This window comes from Syngnathus floridae, chromosome 1 (assembly GCF_059516105.1).
Source record: "Syngnathus floridae isolate MCC-2025c chromosome 1, RoL_Sflo_1.0, whole genome shotgun sequence".
Taxonomy (NCBI): domain Eukaryota; kingdom Metazoa; phylum Chordata; class Actinopteri; order Syngnathiformes; family Syngnathidae; genus Syngnathus; species Syngnathus floridae.
Genome location: NC_142413.1, coordinates 22072696 through 22097462, shown reverse-complemented (window position 1 = coordinate 22097462; position 24767 = coordinate 22072696). Strand labels below are relative to the sequence as shown.

The following is a 24767-nucleotide window of genomic DNA, read 5'->3' as shown; positions in this document are numbered from 1 at the left end:
GCCATTGGCGATTTGAAAACAAATACAAGGATCACTCTGAAATATATTGGGAGTCAGTGGAGGGAGGCCAGAATAGGGCTTATGTGCTCCCTCTTATGAGCTCCAGTTAGGAGGTGAGCGGCGGCATTTTGGACTAACTGGAAACAGTTGGGGGTGGACTGGCTGATTCCGTAGCGCGCATTACAGTAGTCTAGCCGAGATGGAACGAAGATATCGATCAATCTTTTAAAAAAAAACTGTGTGTGTCTGTGTGTGTGTGTACATGTAGGGTTAGAGAAGCAGTTGCATCCAGCCTCTTGAGATAGTCTATTTAAAGCTTTCACACTTCCATCCCCTACAGTATATTTTAGAACACTTTTATCTAATGTCCAAGCACTATCAGTCACAGTTGCCACTAACATAAATGTGTCAGTCTATGAGCTCTGAGATAATTTGTGGCATTTATAAAAGTGAAAAAGATAGGGGCACTTTTAGCCCCGGTCATCTGAGTCAAATAAAAAAGAAATAGTCTCCCACTTTTACACCATACATAACTATAAACCCTTCGGCATGTGTTCTCTTCAGGATTACAGCAACAGAATGGTAAGTGTTTTAGTTGGAAAAATAAAAAGAAGCTGACAGAACCAAAAATCAAGATGCTTGCCTCTAGGGAAAACATCTGTTGCTTTTCACCTTTTATTCTTGAGGACAAGAGATAGGATTTTCTGACAACCCAACAAATATTTCATTGTAAACCTGTAGCAGATTTTTATGTAGAAAACAGCTCATGAAACTTATACTTGAATATACTTTTACAACTTTTCAAAGGAAATGTGGATTTCCATTGGGGATTACCGAGCATCTGCTGCATTTCCACAGTGATGTAAATTCCACAATCCTTGCTAAAATCTGTACCAAAATTTCAGTCAGTAACCATTTTTTCCCCCTACTACAGTAACTTGAACAATAATTGAATGAACTATTATTTTTGATTTTGACTTCTGATTTCAAAACTAGTCATCTATCAGTTTCCTGTGTATTATTGTATATGGTGAAGAGGGAATTTAACATTCATGGTTTCACAGGCATAATGGCCTTTCAAGAAAAATTGTAACAAAACTGTGGCCCACCACAAAAATGAGTTTGAGACCTCTAGTACTGTATAAATCAAAATGTTGTTTTGGGCATCCACAAGCTAAAACATATTGCTTAATTTAACATAAAAGTGTTCTATTTGTTTTATTGCAGTCCCACGCCTTACCTTCTACTCCTTACTTTTATGAAGTAGTGTTTTTATTATTTTCAGACTCCTTGGATGACACAAAGAAATAAAGATGAGCTATTTCGAGAGTAAAGTCAACTGCTGTCTAGATCTTGATTGATTGAATGAAATTTTGGGGAAATCAAACACATTGGAGAGCATTTATGCTGACAGCAACAGATTCAATGAAGCAAGATAATCCATGTCCAAAATACATAAAAGTGAAAATAAAAACAAATATTAAAAATATATTTACAGCAAAAATAAATAATACATATATACATTTACATTTAATTGCATTTACATATATAATTATCTTGTGTTTATACCCACATTTATTTAGAAAAAATAAAACATACAGGTATAAATTAATATTTAATTGCATCTACGTATCACAAAAAACAAAAAAAATGTTAATAACTGAAAAGTGTTTTGTTGTCGTTCTATGTATCTGTTGTGTAATCACTTTAACTTCCTTGATGAGGGGATCTTTTAAGTTCCTCCATAAACGTCCTTCTAATCTATCCTTTGTAATTTTTGAACGTAAACCGGTCAAAATGTATGTCGCAGGTTGGTCGACGTTGTGCAAGCCCGGAAAAATAGAAGCAGTAATTAATCCATATATGGACAAGCACAGCTACTGCCACGCCCAAAACAAGTCGTCATTTGCGGGCTAGTTGGACGTTCCCTGGTAGTCTCCCTGCCAGGAAGTTCAGGAACTCGGTCACCGCCCAATCACCCCTCCGTCTCGGCTATTGTTGGGAAACAAGTAAACGACAGCGAAAGCAGCTCTATCGAAACTTTCAAGGTAACATTTTGCCAAACTCTCGTTTATCGTCTACTAATTTTATTGTTTTGAAGAGGAATTTGTTGTGAAGTGAGTTCGAGCGACAAAAGTTGCTTCTCCACCAGTACAGCGAAAGAGAGCAAAACTTTGGAGGCGAAGCGTTGTCATCTCCTCCATCTTGAAACTTCCCTAACGAATTGTTATGAGTGAGTTCAAAGTGATTCTTTGAAGTTACTTGACGTCACACGATCGGAGTTGAAAGAATGGAATGCGAACCGTTTGAAAGAGAACGTTCATAACTGTTTAGTTGGCTTTCGGCACAAGTAGTGCACGGAATCCTTGTGGCTCGTTTGTTTGTCAACTAGCATTAGCTTTAGCAAGGTGTCGGCTTTGGCAAAGTGCGCAGCAGGTAAGCAAAATGGGCGAGAACAACACTTAATTTGCAACACCTTAAAACTTGGTCTCTATCGCCTGATTTAGTTACATTTTAAACCTTGGGGATGCAAATGAGATGAGTGCTGCTTTGTTTTATTTCAAATGACCACACAGGTGCAAGTTGAGCCAAATGTTAACATCGCTGACGAGTTGACTCATGCTTTGCAAATTTTGGCCATTTGTGTCGATGAGAAATTATAGTGACGGTAAATCGCAGAACAGAAAGATCGCTGGTCTCCTTATTTAGGCCTAGTGGCACCCCCCCTAAGTTTTTTGTTCACCTGACCTGCTCATCGATAACACTTAATCTTTGTGTAACCTTTTGTTAGATATTTTTCAAACTACAAAGTCAGTAGAAAGTCAGACATCTACACATTAAGTCTTAATCTTGTGATGTTTATACGTTTTTAACTGCGACTTGCGAAAGTGGCAGTCAAGCTAGAAAAGTTGATGCTTAAACTGGCTGCATTCAAGCATAACACATTTCCTTCAAGGGTTATAGCAATGATACTGCCCCAAGACTTTCCTGTTCCGCCTATTTTACCTGATATCAAATCTGTGCAGCAGCAGTTATTGAAAGTGGAGGACATTTTCTGACTGTTTGACTTTTCCGCCCTTCATAAAGTTTTTGTCAACATTCTGAAAATCATTGTCTTGCACACACAGATTGGTTGGTGATAGGAATTTAAATTCTCTTTCATTGTTCTTTTATTTGATGTGATTTTTGTGTACCACCTTAGACTTCCAGACATGACAAGCATCAACACCGCAAATATCAATTTCAAATGGGACCCGAAGAGTCTGGAGATCAGGACTCTGGCAGTGGAGCGGCTGCTCGAGCCCCTGGTTACACAGGTAATAATAGTGTCAGTGTGCATGTTGTTTTTACCATCCCAAGGTAAAGTTGAAAGAGATCTGAATAAATTGCTAAATCCAGTGTACAGGCCTTACTTTCTTATATGGGCCTTTTTTTTAATCTTAACACTGTCTGCATGTTTTGTCAAAATACCCCTCAGATGTAGAATATCACGTTTTATAATCCCTATTTTTTATTTTTCAGCAATAAAGCCGCTTTAGTGAGCTAGCCTTGAATCCGCCCCATATTAAGTGGAAATAAAAGGCTACACACCTGTTCAAATGTGATTCTATAACAATTACAACTCAATTGGGAGGGAAAAAAAACTGAGGGCTGTAAAAAAACAGACAATGTAATGATATAGCTGCAGTGCTTATTTGAATAACTCAAGTAATTATATTCATTAATTATATTATGTAATTATAATTGTTCTCCTCCACTGAGCACTGTTGCTGTTGAAGAAATTTAGTGTGTTGGCACCAAACCCAAAGGACAGAGTGCAGAAAAGACTATGACCAAAGTTTAAATATTGGTAACGACTGCCACAAAAAAAATCACAACAAATCTTTTTTTGACTCAACTGTCCTATTGATAATTCTGTTAATTACTGCATATACATGCAACCATATTTTTCATATTTATTTATATATATATATATATATATATATATATATATATATATATATATATATATATATATATATATATATATATTATTTTTTTACCTCAGCCTTATCTGATTGCACGTGTGGACATCTACTTACAACTTCTATAGGATGTTCAGAATTAACCAATCAAACCACCATTTTTGCGTCTGAGTAACCAAAACAAAGTTAGATGTTCAACAGGCTTTTCCTGACATTTTCCTAATTACAGCTTAGAGTGCAAACCATGGTCTGTAGACAAATTCTACAGTATCAGAATATTTGGGTGCAAAAGTATTTCCAAGGCGGTCATCAACAAGTGAAGAAACATGGGCCACTGTCATATTACCAAGAACCAAATGTCCCTTCAAGATTGAGTTTTTAGTGTTTTTTTTTTTTTTTTTTTTTTTTTATTTTTGAATGTATTATTTTTTTTTTAACAATATATCCACTGAACTGCTGAGCCAATGACTAGCCGGACACTCGGTAGATTAACAACCAGTGGGCTGAATCCCTTGGCTGTCTCCTTCCGCCTCGCTCGACAACGAGCATTTGTGCCAGCTGGCTGTGTGCTTCTGCTACGGGGAGCAGAGGTTGTGTGGAAAACAAGCGGGTACCCCTTAGCTTATAGACATCCAAAGCATTAGTAATTGATGAGGCAGCAGTGTCTTCTCTGTCATGTGTTCTCAGGTCGTGGTTATAAAGTTGTCTGTAAAATTGTCGATGAATTCAGAATTTTATGACTTTAGTGTTCTTTGTCTGTGGATGTTGCATCAAATAATATTGAAATTTTGATCGTTTGAATTGAAGGCAAATGGTAACGATTGTCTGAATAGTAACTGGTAGTACAAGTAATCCAATTAGTTTGCTATGAGACTAGAGATGCACCGATCCGGCTTTTTCAGTTTCGATACCGATTCCGCGGCTTTGCGTATCGGTCGATACCCGATACCGATCCGATATTATGGTTGACTTAACAAGCTACATACCTCTACATGTGGAAAAATAAAATATAGCATCAGGACAAGAGAATAAACGAGTGACTTGGTCAAATACAATAATCAAGCAATGTAAACATGTGTTCGCACACTTTCTCATACATTTCTGACAGTGCGGTCTCAGAAAAATACTTGCGCGATGGCAAATTGTACCGTGGCTCCAGGTGCTCAAGTAAACATCGAAAGCCCTCGTTTTCAACAACACTCATCGGTTGTCCATCCAAAACCATGGATTCCAGCACTTTCTCAGTAATTCTCATAGCTTTTGTGCTATTGCCTGGGAATTTCTCCCGTCTTTGCAGTGCATCTGCTAACGTTAACTGCCGTGTAGGTCCACCTCCCGCTCCCTTAGTAGATCTGCTCAACTGCTGGAACTCCTGGTGCTCCGTTGCGTGGTGTTTCTGGAGATGCTTAATTAAATTGGTAGTACTATAACTGGCAGTACTTCCACCACCCCTGGCAACATTAGCTTTGCAGACATTACAAACTGCCGTCGAGCTAGTTGGCGTGTTCAGTTTAAATTACCTCCACACAGCTGACTCTTTCGTTCGCTCCATGTTTGTGTTTGTTTAGAAAACTCTCGTGGCATGCGGCACACGTGCTGCTGACATATGACGTAGCCCCCGTCCCAATAGATTAAGGAAAGGATCGGCTCACAGATCGGCTGCATTTTCCGATACCCGATCCATCTATTTTGTTGATATTGGGGCCGATATCCGATCCAGATATCGGATCGGTGCATCTCTATATGAGACACAGCCCCATTTCAGTTATTTTTTTTGACCTCACTGTATTCCCACCACAGGTCACCACTCTGGTAAACTCAAGTAACAAAGGCCCCTCGAACAAGAAGAAGGGACGCTCTAAGAAGGCACATGTCCTGGCAGCTTCAGTAGAGACCGCCACCCAGAACTTCCTGGAAAAAGGAGAGAAAATTGCAAAAGAGAGTCAGTTCCTTAAGGATGAGCTGACTGCTGCAGTTGAAGATGTCCGCAAGCAAGGTAAGGGATACTTACTGTATTGGAAATGCTTGATAAGCTTTGCTCTTTGGTTTGTGCTAGTTTCTCCTAGGTATATAATGTATTTTCTGGATTATAAATTGCTCCGGAGTAGTCGCACAAGCCATAAAATGCATAATAAGGAGGGAAAAGCCTTATACAAGTCGCACTGGTGTATAAGTCGCTTTTTGGGGGAAATTTATTTGATAAAATCCAACACCAAGAACAGACGCGTCATCTTGAAAGTCAATTTAAAATAAAATTAGAATAGAGGCAACGACCGGCTGAATAATTGTACGTTATGCTGTTACATTACACATAAACAACAAACTGAGAACATGCCTGGTATGTTAACAAAGCATATTAAGAGTTATTCTGATAACTATAGCATAAATAACATGCTAACAAGTTTACCAAACCATCCGTGTTACTTCAAGTCACTAAAGCTAATGAAATCTTCATCCTCGGTGTCACTTTTAAACAACTCCGCTAACTCCGGAGGTAGAAGATGCGGCGCTTCTTCTTCTACGTCGCTTGCGTCAGACTCATCGACAGTTGCAGAAATGATCAACACGGACCTTTATTTTTATTTACGATTATTATTTTTTTTTTTTAGAGCTTGACACCTGTGACCATGATCAAAGTCAAAAAAGTCAGTCTGCTTTATTGTCAATTCCTTCACATGTCAAGACACACAGAGATCGAAATTACGTTTCCCACTATCCCACGGTGACAAGACGTAGTACACAATATACATACAAGTAAACAGCACAAAAAGTAAAAACAAGAAGGCACAAACAATGAATAAATAAGAGCCATGAATAAATAATAAATAAACAAATGACAGGAGGAGCAAAAATGGAGCAAGTGTGCATACAGCAGACAGTCAGAATATACAGTGTTCAGTGTGAAAATAACATGTGAAATGATATAATAATGTGTTAATAATTTCACACATACCGGAGTATAAATCACACACCGGGCCAAACTATGAATAAAAACTGTGACTGATAGTCCGGAAAATACGGTAATCAGTAAACCAGAAAGTGCGTACGTCACAAGCAAATGACAAATTAAATGCTTAGACACCTAGGTAAACATTTGGCATAGTATCAATACTCGTATGACATCAGTGTTGTGAAAAGAGGGGATGAACCTGATTTGGAGTCTTCTGGCCACAGCTCCAATAGCATTTCGGGGTAAGCAGTTTTTTCTTTGGCAAATATGGATTGTGTCCATGAGCAAATGTGTTGCAATCTAATTGTCACAGTAGTCCTGAGATTGGAATCCCGTCACACCAGAGTTATCCAAGTTACTGTTGGTATGTCAGAAATGAAAGATGGCCACCATCTGTATTTGTGCAATATTTGCTTGTAGCCAATTTAGTTTGGGAGCAGGAAGGCTGCTGTGTCCCAACTACAGTTTAGCAGTAAACATAGCTACCTGATTTTAACACTGTATTTTGTACAAAATTAGGAATGGGCCTTTGGTTTAACTTTGGTTGGTAATTGGGACCCTTTTAAAATTATTTTTATGGGGTGAGCTCCGCTACAATGTGATTGTCATATTGAGCATAGCAATGCTACCTTTTAGTCTCCCACTCAGTGGAGCTACCTGTTGATGGCGCTCTGTGTAGGCTTAATTTTCAATGCGTTTTCTGCCTCGAGGGGCTGTAAGACGAATGCCTAACATGTAACGTTTGATTTTCTTTTTCTCTCTTGCCTCACAAGATGAAAAACTCAATGTTGCAATTGCTGTCTCAGTAAATAAATAGGGCAGGACTCTGTTCTTGGGATTGCACTTGTCTGGGAGTGAAAATATGTAAACTGCTTATGAAGAACATATGTATGTTAAGAATGTCATCAGTTTTGACATTTTGGGTTTAGCTCCTCTTTGAGTAGCCACTTTCAAAATGCTTCCTTGTTTTTGGTGGTTGATGTTCCTGCTGAGTACAGAAACAAGTCTCACTGTATTAAAGCGCTAATGCAAAGGACAAAGAAAGGGAGGCGATGTTTGTCGTGGCATTGTTTTATGTAAATAATTTATCTGACATATTCCTATCGGGGTAAGCACTTATCGCCAGCTCAGTGGCCTAGTAGTAGAGTGTCCGCCCTGAGACTGGAAGGTTGTGGGTTCAAACCCCGGCCGGGTCATACCAAAGACTATAAAAATGGGACCCATTGCCTCCCTGCTTGGCGCTCAGCATTAAGGGTTGGAATTGGGGGGTTAGATCACCAAATGATTCCCGAGCGCGGCACCGCTGCTGCTCACTGCTCCCCTCTCCCCCAGGGGATGGATCAAAATCACATTGGGATGGGTTAAATGCAGAGGACAAATTTCACCACACCCAGATGTGTGTGTGACGATGATCATTGGGACTTTTTAACTTTAACTATGATTTGCTGGCAACCAGTTTGCGCTGTATTTGTTTTTGGGCCAATGGCAGATGGTTCAAGGCTTCAGCACATCCATGACCAAAGTGAGGATAAGCGGTGCCTAGAATGGATGGATAGAGCTTACGTCTTGCTTTTCAGTTTGCATTTTGCTACTTAAAACAAGACGAGACTCCACCATAGCAAAGTTGACAGACTTGCTACAGCAAGTTCCAATTAATGTCTTTATTATTTTATTTATCTGTTTTCACATACTCCCAATTATCTGGTTTTGCATAGTTAGAATAGACCTTTATGGCACATGTAATTAGCTAGGTAGCTTGACCTATACCGATATCTTGATGTGACTTTTCTCTTGCTTCCACTGGCTTTCCCTTCTCTTTGACACTCTTTGCACACACATATGAGTTGATCTCAGTTAAGACTGCAAGTTCACACATTATCTCACAGGCTAGGCAGAGTTGCCCCCATAGAGGAGGGCGCCCAAGAGTAGTATAAGAATAAGGACCTTGGAGGTCCGCAATCTTGCAGAGAAGTCTCCACAGCTGTGTATCGATCTTTCTGGCATCCATTAAATAGTTAAACTGAGAAGGCAGCCTCCTGGTAATTACTATTAGCACAGTAAGCATTAAAGATAAAGAACTGGGACAAAATCTAACAATACTCCCAGACTTTTCTGAACGGTGTCTTGAGTACAACTGTTATCTCCACTCGATGTGACAGCTGTGCTCGTGTGTCTTTGTTGCCTCAAGTTGCCCAGCGAGTTAAATGTGCCCCCACTTCAGCTATCCTCTCAATACTTTGGAGGTGGCTGACATGTGGCTAGTTAGCCTTTGTGACACACACTTCAGTGTTGTTACTGTAGATGCAGTAAGCTGTCACCCGGCTGGAATGCAAGCACTCCGCTGGTGCCTCGTGCCGGCTGTCAGCTCTGCTATGCTGCCCAGTGGAGCGTGACTGGACTGATAATGTGACCATTGAAAAAGCCAACATCGCCTTCATCCCCTGGATTCATGTAACCTTTTCCACCCAGCTGTGACCTGCCAGCTGTTACAATGTAAGGATGTAACAAAACATTGATGACGTTATCAAGGATGGCCGTCCACATGTAATGCAGTTTGTGCTTGTTCCAGGGGCCTTTGTTTGTGTTCCAGAGATTTCAAGTTTCTATTGTTTTTTTTTATTGTTTTTTTTCACCAGGTTAAATTTGTTTGCCTAAAGCTCAAGTAGCACTTTCCCTTCATGTTGAAGGCAAGCCACAACTGCTCTCCTATTCTATTCTATTCTATTCTATTCTATTCTATTCTATTCTATTCTATTCTATTCTATTCTATTCTATTCTATTCTATTCTATTCTATTCTATTCTATTCTATTCTATTCCAGTGTTTCCCAACCACTGTGCCGCGGCACACTGGTGTGCCGTGAGAGACGTTCAGCTGTGCCGTGGGATTGTCCAATATTAATTACGGAGCGCATTGTAAACAGGATCGCCAAACCACTGGTCAGTTCGCGCAAGGCCTGGTCAGCCACTTGCTAATCGTGCATGTGTGGAGAATCGGAGAATCTTGAGATTTCATATTGTGTCGATCTGATTGTATTGCATCGGCACATATTCAGTTTATGTGTGTGTTGCTGTGTGCTTTTGCTAACAGTGACAGACACTATGACGGTTGTGGTGCGTTTGTGGTGCAATGGAAATCAGAGCATGCAGTTCAACCGGAGAACCTGGATTGGTTATTTTTTACATACGTAAAATAAGCAGTCAAGTCGAGATTTCTCGACTGTGATAGCCACTCAGCTGCTGTCAGAACAGCAGAGCGTCTTTAAAAGTGACTTTGTTCTTATTGTTGCAATATTTATAGACCTAGTCTAAAACAGTAAACAAAATCACGTTGATTCTTTTATTTTAATCACAATCACTTTAAATAGTTTATTTCTTACACCGTCTAAAACCTTTTTAAAAAACTGTCACTTTTATTTAAAAAAAGGAATACAATTTAAAGAATATTTAGTATTTATTTCTATTAAATTATTCGACTCTCCATACATATATAGGAATAGGACTGTACGTGTTTCGTTGTAATATAACTGATTTTAATATAGGAGCTTAACAGATTTTTGTTGGCGGTGTGCCGCGAGATTTTTTCCAATGAAAAGGTGTGCCGTGATTGAAAAAAGGTTGGGAAACACTGTTCTATTCTATTCTATTCTATTCTATTCTATTCTATTCTATTCTATTCTATTCTATTCTATTCTATTCTATTCTATCCTATTCTATTCTATTCTGTCTGTTTCTTTCTTGCGTTGGTGTTATTGAGGCTCACCAAGCAATATATCTCTTAATGGGCCACAGGTGGACATTATACAAGTAGAGGTTTTTCAAAGTCTTGACGGATTGCCAGCTACTGCCTGAAAATGGCCTAATTGATTTGGTTCACAAGGGCTGGTTATAGCCGAGACGTGCAGCGGCTGTTGTTGAATCTGTGCTGATCTTTATCCATGTAATGGTCAATGCTGTGAGGTAAAATGGTCCTCCTCAGTTCAAAACAATTAAAAACCTCATTGCAGTTTTTGTTGCATAAATAGGTGAGTTAAATACATCTTTTTTTTTTTTTTTAAGGCATTTCGCTTTTAATGATTTCAATTAATCAAATTGTCTTACCTGGAGTCATATAAGTTTTTGGATTGTTTACTTGTGATTCCAAAAGCTGGGATGAGTAACAATTGTTTTGGATTTTTCATTTGGCATTTATGTAGGGTACACGACTTCCACTCGAATGCATTTTAACAAAAATAGTTCTTTAAAAGATTTGTTTTGGGGTGACTATTACATAGTTGAGAGAAAGGTGCCCCTGAATTTTATTGAATTTATGAATTTATCACACATGCACTTTTTACAATGTTGTGAACTTCACTTCTCACTCAGTCTTGGCCATTTTTGTTTGGTGAACCCTTTGCCATCCATATCTACTTTGCTTTAGGCAATGGGAATATATACCGTCCTGTCACTCTTTTTATTAGTTTTTGGATTACGATTTATATGGAGCTCACTGTATTTTAGGTCCATACTACATCCTTTTGAATTTCCATGCTCCCCTATTAATGTAACCTATTGAATGATGTACTGATGTTCATAATGTGAGCCAACAAAGTCAATATGCGCTCAGTCAACCATACAGGCCAATGTAGGACAAATCATGGTGCTGGACAAACAAGATTGCAGGCCTTTTGTTGGGACTTTGACCTGAGTCGTGCATTTGGAAATTGTATTAGAAATGTAGAACGAATGCCCCTCAAGATGGAATGTGTCAAGCTGTTCTCCGTTGTGTACATTTTAATTGCCTGATATCTCTTCAACACACAACTCAAATACAAAAACTCGATGTATAATGTGCTGACTCATTCAATGTGAAAAGAAAATTCATACTACACAAATGTATCTCTGCTGTAACCCTTACATGTAGCATTGATTCCACTGTCGGCTACAAATTCCGACTTTGCTTGATGACGTCTGAATTCTAGTGCCATCTCAAGGTGGTATGTTGATATATCAATGCCATAATAAAGCTTTTTAGTTGCCAGGGCGATTGTAATTCAAATGTTACCCGAGTAGACATGCTGACAGATATATTCTATTCCCAGGTGATTCAATGAGGCAGGCTTCTGGAGAATTTGCTGAAGACCCCTGCTCCTCTGTAAAGAGGGGCAATATGGTTCGTGCTGCCAGAGCCCTCTTGTCGGCAGTCACACATCTGTTGGTTCTGGCAGACATGTCCGACGTCTACAAACTTCTGCTGCAGCTTAAACTGGTGAGAGAGATTGCATGACATTTTGACCGACAAAGCAGAGAAATGGAGGATATTCATGGATTAAAGTTTGGAGTGCAGCCAGATAAGGCCAGTTTAGTGAAATGAAGTCAGATTTAACACTCTTTTGGATACAAATTCTCTGCAGACATAAATGATTAACACAGTTGTATATTTTGGAGGTGTCATTCTCATTTTCAATTATGTTAAAATGATAATTTGGGTACATTAAATTTGCAGATTGTGATTATTAGTCTATGAGAAGACACAATTTATTGGCCTGAGAAATCTTAAGAAGTTGAATTTTAAATGTAAGAATTTTGTTTCCTGAAGCATTGTTTCTTTCATCTTGAGGTGGAGGACAGCCTTGTGAAAGTGCGTAATGCAGGAACGGAACAGGAGCTAGGGATCCAGTATAAGGCCTTGAAGCCGGAGGTTGACAAGCTGAACATCATGGCAGCCAAAAGACAACAGGTATAATAAGTATTTAGTGTTTTCTTTTAGTGTCTTGTCTTGTATTTGCCAAAATAACCCCCCTGGTTTATTTGAATGCACAGAACGGATGTGACGTTGACTGGGCTGTCCCTTGCAACCACCACTTTGCTATTGAGTGGTATGCCAGCTTGCTTGCCCATGGCTGTAATAAGCCGCAATGGGGGAGGAGGGGAGTTAAAAAAAAAAAAACTGGCTAAGAGCAATCGCGTCAGCCCCGCCTGCCCCCTCATTTGACAACAATTTTTTTTATGTCTTTATTTATTATACCTCCGTCTCTATTGAGGTAAAGTGTGAGTGACTCATATTTGTCAATATCTGATCAAGAAAATGCCGCGTTGTATTAAGGAGCTGGCTGAGCCGAGAAGCTCCTGCGTCACGGCTCCCCTTGGGCTCCCCTTCTTTCAGGCCACATGGCTGCGCCCAGGGCGTCTCGACAAATAGGCGAGCTAATATAAGCTTGCTTTTATAAAACCAGTGTAACCAAAAGTGCCTTTAGACATTGGATTTCTTGACAAACCATATATATTTTTCCTTCTGCGCTCCACAGGTACACTTTAAAGCTCAGCTGGAAGTGAATCCTGTGCGTGTGCTTTTTTTGTTTGTTCCATGAAACAATGGAAGCTGATTTGGTCTATTTTCTATATAATGCACAACTTTGAGTAGAAATAAATTATACAGTATTATACAGTCTTTTGACTGACTTATGACTTGTATTCATACTGCCGGCAACAAATGAGTCTAGGTCACAGAACTCACACTTAGTTAAGGGCATGACAGACCTGGTCTCATGTTAAAAAACTACCTTACCACACTTTACCATGCTTTCATTTAGGAGTTAAAGGATTCCCAACACAAAGACCAAATGGCTGCTGCCCGTGGTGTTCTCCAGAAGAACATTCCCATGCTGTACACAGCATCCCATGCCTGCCTGCAGCATCCTGACGTTGCCGCCTACAAGGCTAACCGTGACCTGATCTACAAGCAGCTGCAGCATGCCGTTTCTGGCATCTCCAATGCCGCTCAGGCCACTGCCACAGAAGACTCGGCACTCAATCAACCGGCAGGCGGAGGAGAGCTGGCATATGCCCTCAACAATTTTGACGTAAGTACAAGTGGTTGCAGAATGACAACCCGTTGTCTTGTGCTCCATGACTTGTCTGTGGATTTGGCACATCAGCAACTGTAGCGCACTACTTACCTTATTAAATTCTAAACCGAAACCATGTCATATCTATGTTTTTGTCAAATAGGTTTGAGTAGAAGAGTTACAGAGTGTACCGTGTGCATACTGTAAACAAAGTTAAATGTTCTAAGCTTAAGTTTAACACGAGTTGAAACCTGCGTCATACTCATAACAGTTGATTCATTGGCAATGAAAAAATAAATAAAACCTTAACAGCGGGATAGAACACTGAGCTAATCATCTTAATGTTGTGTGGGGTGATAAATGCAGCCAATGAAGCTATTAGCAGACAAGATTTTGATTACAAAATAGTTTTCCATATTCACCCTGTTCAGATAATGAGCGGATCTCCACTGAATTCTAAAAATACATGATCATTGCAGTCTTCTACCATGTTATTGAGTCAATTAGCTATTGAACCGGTCAGCATAGCTGTGCTCTCAATAGGACATTGTTTACCTTGTTGAGTAATGCTGTCACTTGCATAGCTATGGCTGGAAAATGCACTGCTTCATTACTCATAGAATTTTGCATGCCATACAGTGGTGTTGATTGGTAAGTCGTAAACCACAAGACAAACTGCCCATCAAATCTACTGTAGTTACGAATAACAATTTTACGATATGATAGGACCTCGGTTTTCTTTTTTCTTAGTTCATATTTGGATGATACTTGAATGTATGCTATGTATATTAGACATTTTGGGCCAAAATGTCCTCTTTTTTGTACAATCAAAAATGGTCTACTCCAAATTTATCTGCCTTCCTTTATGACTCACCTGCTCATTTACGCATCAGGTGCACATGGGCAACTTTGAGTTCACTCTTGAGTCAGCGCCACCCCCTCGTTTCCATCGGAAGCAATTTGATAAGTTCGTGTGACACAGAAGCAGAGGAGGTCACGTTAGATGGAATGAATGCAGGGGGCTGAATATGGCTGTGATTGCAGCTGCCTAATGAACTACATTACTAACATTGGAATAATATATTATGGCATTTTTTCTTTTTTATTCTTAGAAACAAATCATTGTGGACCCTCTGGCATTTAGTGAGGAGCGCTTTCGTCCATCCCTGGAGGAACGTCTTGAGAGCATCATCAGTGGCGCTGCCCTCATGGCCGACTCGTCTTGCACTCGCGATGACCGCAGGGAGCGAATTGTGGCTGAATGCAATTCAGTGCGCCAGGCTCTTCAGGATCTGCTGTCTGAGTATATGGGCAATGTAAGTGAAGTTTTTTTTTTCTTTTCTTTTTGTCGCTCATATCAGGGTCCAGATTTATTACACGAGTAAACACTTGGCAACCGACTTTTTAATTTGGTTGTATCAATTGGGGATTATCAAAATTCTTCTTGTAATCACTTGAGTTACATTGAGTTTATTTCTAGTCTTATACCCACCAGCGCAGCAAGTACCAAAACCTCGAAATAAGTCCGGGTCTTGGCCTGATAAGGATAACTATACGGGCTCCACCCTACTTTATAGAAATGAGCAAGTAAATGTAAAGGATGGTTGCATGATGAATTTAGGGGGTTTTCTGAGTCGCTTTCATAGACAAGAGAACCTTTACCATCCATAATTAAATGAAGTGTCTTAATTCTAACGCTTGCCTCAAGCTGCAATAATGTGCTTTTCCATTCAACATGCCACGTTTAAGTATTCCCCCTTGACTTGGGTGTATTGTTTACCATGAGAAGGCCCAGCAAGATAGCGTGGTATAATTTTCTGGCTGAAAGTAAACTAAATGTTTAAGAACAAATCAAGCCACCTTAGCTGATAAGAAAATGGTGCTTTTCAGAGGCCTCACCCCTATTTTTTATTTATACGTTTTAACACATATCAACACAGATGAAAATTTTGATTGATTTAGAAATGTCCAGTTGTGATATATTGGCGAATTTGTAAGCTGCTTGGAGCTGTTTCAAACAACAGTAAATGCCCATTTATCACGTACCCATTTATTGCGGGGGAAATGTTCCAGGTCTGATTGCAATAGGTTGAAATGTTTAAAAAAGAAAAAAAAAAAAAGAAAAAACCCACTTTACTATAGATACAGCACACTCTTAATTTAAACTTGTTAAAACACACTTAAACCCCTTAAAGACACTTTTTACAAACATTGTGTAATGTAACATTCAAACAAAAACAAACAAGGATAAAATGTATGGGAAATGCTTCAGGTATTTTGGGCTCAAAGAGGGCGGGGCCTGGTGGGGTGGCGTGTTATGTCTGCTTCAACGCTCAAGTCCACAAGTCTTAATGTTTTGGCTCCAAGCAGTGAGCAAATGACATGAACAAGATGGGCTTAAACTGCAGACTTTTGGGTTTAGTTTGAAGATTTTTAAATTTGTTATGTACGTTTTCGTTTTTTCTCACTGCTTTTTAGCTGTGTAGATGATATAGCTGAAATGATGTTTAATATTTTAATATGTATAATATACACAGTGTTATTCTTTGTTTAGGATTACTTGGCTTCTGTTGTCGAATTGTTTGCTATCTGCCAAATTGTTTATTGTCATGAAGTTTGCTGCTGCCATAGCTAGAACATTACCTCACCCACTTCCAACAAAAAAAAAAAAACCCTCATCTCAAAATTTGGGAGGTCATTTGTAAGTCAGGGCTGCACAAATTTTTGGCTATTGACCATGCATTATCTGAACCACTTATCATACTCCGTATTTGCCAATTAATGCAGAAATAATGATAAAAAGTTTCACATGTACTTTTTCTTGCAACTGAAAATTTAAGATAAAAATGAGACTTGTGTTCTTGAAAATGTTGAGTGACGTAACCAAAGGAACAATTTTTGAATGAGTCGGTTTCATTTAACTTCCTTTTGACGTGTCAAGCACATTTGGGAATGACGTTTGTTTGAAACTTCCTGCCTTAAAATAATGTAAATATTCAGCATTACATACATTAGTTAACAGAACATTTAGGTAAAGAATGAAAATCACGATTCTCCTTTTCACTTGGCCTCCGTCAAGATGTTTATCTGGCCATGAGCTGACTGATAAGCGCTGCTTAGCTGGCGCTTCTCTCGCCTCCAGAGGAGAAAGTCATTGTACAGTGGGGAGCAGCAAGGGATTCTGGCTGGCAGTTGAATGAACCATTGTCCATGCCAGTAGCACCCACCCAATCTAATACTGTGTGTAATCAGATGAAAATGTTGCACATCATTTCCCTAGGGACACCGTGTTACCATTCAATCTGATGTTTCACTTGTTTTAAATGACTTTATGTGAACAAATAAAATGCACAGTAACCTATTCATTCTAAGTATAATTGCACCATCACTCACTTCATCAAACAGCCACACTAGTTAAAAAAAAAAAAAAGAAAAGGTTGTTATCCAAAGGGTGTAGATCACTTTGTATTGACTCATTTCAGTACTTTCCAAAAACATAAGCTGACCTTCTGATTCTTTTTCCTTATGAGTGGTTTGCATCTTGTGGTATAGCCTGTATATTTATTCTATTGAAGACTTCTTCAAACTACGGATTGTGATACCTTCATGCCTGTCCTGTGGAGGCTATTCGTGATGTCAGGAATGAGGTCTTAATGTGTTTTTTCGCAGCTTGCACAGTGTTTCTGTCAGCAACTGCTGCCGATACCATTGGCAGTCCTTTTCCTGTCCTGATGTCTCTTGCTCAGTCCATTAGCAGTTCCTTTCTTTTACAGGACATTACAAATTGTTGTATTGTGGCCATGCCCAATATATGGCCCAATAATGCCAGTCTATTTTTCTCCCTTTTTCTCAGCTTCAAAATGGTTTGCTTTTCTTCCATATACTGCTCTCTGGTCTTCATGTTTGCTTAACAGCAAATGTGTTTTGCACATGTGAAACACAAACTCAAAAACAAACACCAGTGAATAGAGTAACCAGTAAATCGAAAAGGCAACACCTGATTAACTACAGTAGAAACGCCCATCAGTCACATTCCAATACTTTTGCTCACTTGAAAAGTGAGTGGCTTCAAACAAGATTTTCTGTCCTTAGTTGTTTGACACATCTGGATTTAAATACCGTGATATGAAAGCTGGACTTCTGAACTTTGATCTCGTAATCATCTTTTGACCAGAAATTCCAATTTCTACAATATATAACAAAAATAAAGGAATCAAACTTCCCTAACCCTACTTTTGGAGAGCACTGTACACCTTAATTCTTGAAATGATTACAGCTCAGTGTACAAAGCAAGGTTCACAAAGAGAGGTTATGAGCCAGGCCTTTGAGTCTCAAAGTTGTTGGCCTTCCCTGTAGTATGTCATTTTAATTTAGGTGCACTTTATGCTTTTTCATCTTCCAAGTTTAGACCACCTCTTGTTTGGCATGCCAACTTTGAGGGGTTGGGCTGCAATCGCGCTACTGAATAGATATATTTGGGTATGTCATAATGCTTACTTGAAAATGTTTTAGGTGTAAAGAAAATTGAGTATACCGTTTGTCTTCATGAGGATTTTAGGTGTGTTGATTGGAGTCTTTTTAGGAAAGAGCCAGTGTGTATTCCATGGACTCAGCCAATCAGTCCTAGGGGAACATATGCTAGATATTTGCACATTCTGCAATTAGAAATTCAAATTATTTACATGTCATTTTTGTTCCTTCTTCAGCATGCGAACGCTTCCATTATCCACAATGTGATGAACTAAAGTACGTACATTGTGAGCATTAATAAGGTACACTGTTATTTGAGCCATTTTATTTAAAAATATACTGTTATGTTTTTGAGGATACTTTTTTTTGATCATGATGGCACATCTTATGCACTATACAGATATGAAATTGTACATTTACAATACAAAATATGCGAAGCATTCATTTTGCACGAAAAAGCTGGGCAAGAGAGGGAGGGAGCTGTTTCCTTGTTTTTTACTTTTTTTTTCTGGCAGGATAGGGGGCTAGAGGATGACAAGAGGAAACAAAAACATTTTACAAAGAGCCAAAGTGCAGTGGGATGCATATTTCTACAAATGCTGTGGCTTTTCCATCACCTGGCACAACCATAGTTTTTAACAGTGAAATGTCAAATAGTTGATCAAATTTTATTGGAATGCCATGTAATCCTCGCTTTTGCTGTACCATAAATGAACGTCTCTGTCTCCTGGATGGCACTTTGAAACATGCAAGACAGATAAAAGGGTAGTTGTCACAGCAGTGCGAAGCTGAAGGAAATGAAAAGTAACAACACAGCAGACCTGTTTGATTTTGAAATCACGGTTTCCCTTTGCTCTTTTAGATGGAATAATTATTGACGTATGAACACACATCTCATGAAAATGTGCTGCCACACAAACACAAACATTGATTTGGATGTTTCAAACCAACCTGATGAGACCAAACTACAAATGACACCTGCACGCACGTTTGTTTGGGTGTTTTGTAACATTGGTCTATGAATGGAATACTTTGATATTTTCCTAAGATTGCCAGCTGTAGTGCAGTCAAATGTTGAATTTTCAATGCAAACCAAATGTGTTCACACTCAGTTTTTATTGTTCTACATATTTCAAAAGGTCAGAAATATGCACATGACTTTAAACAAGTACTTTACCCCCCATTTGCTCTTTCCATGCTCAACATCATATCCACTGTGTGTCTCTCCTTCACCCTGCCCCCCATCACCAAACTGAGCACAAAGAAGTGCGGAGCTGCGGCAGCAGCTTTAGTCTGATGCTAATGCACATCCTCTCCCTCCTGCATACAAATGTCTCCTGACCCAGGCTTGCTGTTTGCTTATCACTTGATCTCCAGTTGTTTTCATGGTATTGTCCACAGTTTCGGTTGAGACACCCGGCAGCTGTCATAGTATAGAAGTCTTCACGTAGTCTGTCTCTGAATAAAAACAAGTTCATAAAAAGAATCACTTATGCTTTTGTTGAGCATAGAGATTGAGCCTATTAAGAAACATATTTGTGACTGAACAAGCAAAATGTTGCTGGATCACTGGTGTGGGTGACAGAATATTTGATTCTTTTGCCTTGCCGTAATTGGTTTAATCTCGGGGCTGTCAGTCCTTATTAGTGTGGTAGCTGTAAAGAGCCCGGGGTACGGAAAGCTTTGATTTTTTTTTCTCAATAAAATGGTCCCCCGTCTGGCATGTGCGCTATTCATTAGCGTTTCCTTGTTAATCATTCACCTGCGCAGTAGCTAGGTAGATAAGTGTCATGGGATATTTTAAGAATGTGTATGAAATTTCTGAATGTTATATTGAAACGAACCCATTGTCTGCGGAAGGTATAAAACCTTTTTTTTTTGTTTTCGCACTAGTTGGAGGTGTAAATCAGTGTTACTACAAACCTCTAGAAATTGTCCCGTTCGCATTGTCCCTTCAGAAAGAGTGATTGGATTTTGTTAATGCAAATGTATCACCTCTCAGAACAATTACATTTATCCAATTTATAGTTCAGCGTCTGTTAGTTGACTTGTTTACAGTTTCTGTGGTGTGAATAGAAGGTGATTTCAGATATCTATAAAAAGCAACACGTAATGTTTCCACTTAATGTAGTTTACAGAGGGTCATTTGATGTTTGAGTGTTTGTTCTGTGCTGAGGAATATTGACATACGGTGGTGACAAATCTCACAGTTGACACTTGTTCAAAATGATTGCCCCTGCCTTGTACGAACAACTTGCACTCATAGAAAAATAAATGTATGCCTATCTCTACATCACCCTAACACCCTCATGTCTTTCATTGGATCAGTAAGCATATGTCATGTATTCTCAAATCCCGGAAAATAGAAATTGTGTGTGTGTTTTTATTTTCCACATGAACTGCAAAACGAATCAAAAAATCAAACCCTGTATCATCAAATGGTCAAATGGCAAACCACATGTCCTAGAAATAAATAGTTCATACTTCACACTCTTTGTAAGGCAGTTGCTGACACTTGCACTGCCCATAGCCATTAATGATCACAAGTGCCCCTTCTTCGTGGCTGGGCTCATACTCATTATAGGGCACCTGCGTAGCTAGATCTGCCATAGGCTGCCGCTGCTGGGTCCTCATCTGTCGGCGGTTCTGAATAGCGGAACAGTGGCGTATCCGGCGCAGAGTGGGGGGGCAGCACTTCCGTGAGATATATACAACAAAAATGATGAAAAAGAATGAAAACAGAAGAGCCATAGTCCCCATGATGACCCGATGAGTCATAACGGTATTGTCCATGATGGAGAAGTCATCTGTTACAGCTGCCTCTTCCAATGCAGTGGTGGTTGCTTGAGAAATGATAGGTGTTTGTGTTGTGGTTGCCAATGTGGAGTAGCTCCAATTATCCTCTGCATAGTCCTGCGTAGGGGTTGGCTGCATAATTCCAAAAAAGGAGCTTGTCATCTCTGCAGCTGTGGTAGCGTCTGTGGTTGTACCGGTGGTCTGAACAACTGGTGCTGAAAAATTCTGGCAAAGTTGGAATCCATATACCGCATCGAGTATTTCCTCACCTTGGGCATATTCGGGGCTATGGCAGAGAATGGAATGTTCCCACCTTCCCTTGAAGGTGCTTAGCCAAGTGGCTAGCGAACAAATCCTTTTGGTACATTCCCAGAGGTTGCTAGACAAGCCAATAGTACTTAAAGACTGCCACATATCCATGACTTGGGCATCCAGACTACTTAATTTGTTGTTATCCAACAGTAAAATCTTGAGATTTGGCAGCGTTTGAAAGACATCGGGTGTCAAGACACGGATCTCGTTTCCCGTAAGGTCCAGCTTCTCTAAAGTGGTCCAGGTCCACTCCATGCCGCATGTTATGTTGTTGATCTTATTCCACTGCAGATACAGAAATTGGAGAGCAACGAGGCGTGGGAAATGGGCCAAGTTGATCTTTGTCAACTGATTGTGCTCCAAGTGGAGCTCTTTGAGTTTAATGAGCCCAGCGAAACCATTTCGTGCCAGACTCCGTAGACGGTTGCTGCTCAGACCAAGATATTCCAGGCTACGGCAGTCCCAGAATGCACGAACGGGTGTGGTACGAAGTAAATTGGATCGTAGGTGGAGAATCTGGAGTTTTCTTAATCCATGAAACAGTTCTGGTTCTAGCGCGGTCATCTGATTAAAGGACAGGTCCAAAATCTGCAGGTTAATGAGGTGGATGAAGGTTGTATTGGGCAACTTGGTGATACGATTTGAGCTCAGATTGAGGTCCTTCAGCTTGTAGAGCCCCTGGAAAGCATCTTCTTGAACCGTAGTGATCTGGTTGTGGTCTAGGTGCAACCAGGTGAGCTGACTGAAGCCGTAGAATTGATCAGGGCTGAGTTCAGTGATGCTGTTGTGTCGTAGTGAAAGCCCTAGGGCCCCTTTGTCCACACCATCTGGGGGTGCCTGAAGTCCTTGGGTGTCGCAGTAGAACTGCAGGTCCTCACAGCGGCATTTTTGAGGGCAGGTTGTGCATGATGCAGAAGGCAGCAGGCACACAAGGAGCATGCTGATCATGTACAGACAAAGAGCCGCTGGTGCAGGTCCCACCAATGGCCACCTTGAATGAAAACCTGAGTGGATTTGAAAGAAAGCAAATGAGCATGAAGGATGTGGGCGAAGGGCGAAGCTCATCCGAGCTAATTAGAATTGAGCAGTTTACTGAATTTGTTTCTATTCTAAATCCAAATACTTGTCCCCCCTTAACGAATAATTTCAAGTCCACTCTTCGTACCATCGGCACCTCAATTTTACAACGATGATTTAACTGATAGGATTTCATTAATGCTTCTATATATTTGGAAATTTTTGGTACACCTTTGAGGAAAAAAAATCTAAGATATGCAACCACCTTGCATAAAGTTCTTCCTTTATGCTGCCTGTCTTTTTAGGGTGGTTCTAACTAAATGCTGTCTTCCAACCAACCCTACTGTGATCACTGCAATCAGAATCATCCATCTTAACCAAATAAGAGTACCAGATTGAACAACCTCTTCACAATGTGTTGATTTTTGTTTTAAACAATTTATTGTAGAGTACAGCAGCCTCTGTCAGGATTAACTGTCAACCTTGCTTCATGAAGAGAGCCCAGCCTGTGGTGCAGTTGGATTATACGGTTGTTTATAGAATACATTGATAAATGATGGTGTGTGTGTGTGTGTGTGTGTGTGTGTGTGTGTTTGTGTGTCTGTCTCTCTGTCTGTTGGTGGAGGAGAGTAGATAAATTCTGCCAGAGATGTCAGTTCTTTGCTTTTCAAGCTCCTACTCTCCTTCCTTAGTCATAGCTAGACCTTTCATATAAGAAACAAACTTACCCATTCTTTTGTGCACATCGGAAGCCGCATTCAACTGTCCTTCTTTGCAGACTTTTTGAGCACCCGCATGGAAAAAACATCCAAATGGAAAGAACCTTTTAGGAAAAGCACAAAATGAACCAACCGCTTTTGGAATGAAACAATGCTGAGCCCACGCAAAGGCGAGAAAATAGACATTTCCATGTCCCAGGATGGTTATTCCTGTTTTTTTTTTTAGCTGTCCCATAAAATCCAATAGTGGTTTAAATTGTCATTATCCAGCGAATCCTAGAAGTATAGCAGATATTTTCTTTCCTAAGTTGAGCAGTTGCAGTCCCTGCGATTCTGCTAGAGGTTCTCCTCCTCCCTTTTTTCTTTTCACCCTTTTCTTTCCTCTGCAATGATGTCAGATGAGCCGCTTACTTCAATATCAATCCTTCCCCTCTCATGGCTCGAGTCCTCCACTCTTAACTTGTTGATGGCATCCAAAGAATCTGCTTCTGACGCCAGCTAAGTCCCAACATTGTCTCCGCAGCGCCGTGAGCAGAGCCCTCATCTGCTTGCCGAGACGCAAGGAGAGAGGGGAAAAAAAAGGCGAGCGGGGAGCCAGGGATGTTATTCTGTGCTTTTTGCTGCAGCCACTCACTGCTACAGAGTGGTGGCAGCCTGGCGTCGACCATCACTACTCGTTCTCTCTCTCTTTTTCTCTCCCACTCAAACAACCCTCTCGCTCGCTCTCTGTCTCGCTCACTTGCTCAGTCACTTGCTCCCTGCCTCATACCACTGCTTGTGTACCTCCAGTCTTCTTTTCCGCCCCCACTTATTTCCCACTAACTTGTCGCAATCAGAATATGGATATTTTGAATGTGGGACTGGGCTGCTATTCAATATAAGACTGCAATCTATTTAAAAATAACATGACCAGTAATATGAAAAAAATAAAATGCATGTTTCCAGAGAAGTGTATGATAGCAGTATTAATAGAATGTAACAGAATAGTTTATGTAACCTGACATTGGAATGTTTACGCACGAGCACAAGGTCTTAAAGAACAAAAAACAGTACAAGCCTTGAACATGCCTGTCATTTAAAAAATTCTATTAGTACAATATGCTCAGCAGCAAACCACAAAGTGAGATTAATATCCACATTACAATTTGATATTGAACAAACACAATACATTTATTTCTGTCTTATCTGTGACATTACAATGTTACATAGCAAACCTTACTTTTCTAAATTACCCTTTGATAATTTGATAATGGCAGTGGTTACTCTTATGAACTACTGCACATTTCTAACTATACAAGGAAGCTGGGAAAGCATGAAGTGAACGTTGTCTATTAGCAGTAGCAATAGGTATACAGTAACAATGCAATTATTTACTGCTTGTCTCATTTGGGTCAGGGTGAACTGGAGCCTATCCCAGCTGACTTTGGATGATAGACAGGGAACACCATGTATTGGTCGCCAGCCAATTGCAGAGCACTTATACAGAGAAATTGAAATATTGTGGAGAACTCAATTACAGTATAGCTCATGCTATTGGCAACTATACTCCTATCTCCTTCCTCCACACTGGGCTTCATTCGAGTTGTACTAACATTCAAAATGCTCTTTCCAGTCTAGTTATCACTGAAACTAAATCAAGCACACCTTGATTTCCAAATCTCGCATCATTTTTTTAAGTCAATTTAAAAAAAAAAAAAAAAATCTTCTGCCCTA

The 24767-nt window shown here is 39.8% G+C and overlaps 2 protein-coding genes across 2 annotated transcripts in view; one reads left to right on the top strand and one right to left on the bottom strand.

The window, feature by feature from the left end:
- Positions 1–1881: 1881 nt before the first annotated feature.
- The window catches only part of ctnna1 (catenin (cadherin-associated protein), alpha 1), a 46692-nt gene continuing 23806 nt past the window's right edge, over positions 1882–24767 (top strand). The window contains exons 1-7 of the mRNA XM_088386807.1: positions 1882–2048; positions 3203–3317; positions 5766–5961; positions 11995–12161; positions 12513–12632; positions 13486–13755; positions 14853–15056. Of these exons, the coding sequence (XP_088242933.1) occupies positions 3213–3317; positions 5766–5961; positions 11995–12161; positions 12513–12632; positions 13486–13755; positions 14853–15056 (1062 nt within the window). The 5' untranslated portion in view covers positions 1882–2048; positions 3203–3212. The remainder of the gene's footprint in view (positions 2049–3202; positions 3318–5765; positions 5962–11994; positions 12162–12512; positions 12633–13485; positions 13756–14852; positions 15057–24767) is intronic.
- lrrtm2 (leucine rich repeat transmembrane neuronal 2) lies at positions 18519–23711 on the bottom strand. Its single transcript, XM_088386818.1, has 2 exons — positions 23064–23711; positions 18519–22322 (listed from the first exon to the last, which is right to left on the bottom strand). Exons 1-2 carry the CDS (start codon positions 23287–23289, stop codon positions 20689–20691), a joined length of 1860 nt encoding a protein of 619 aa, XP_088242944.1. The 5' UTR covers positions 23290–23711; the 3' UTR covers positions 18519–20688.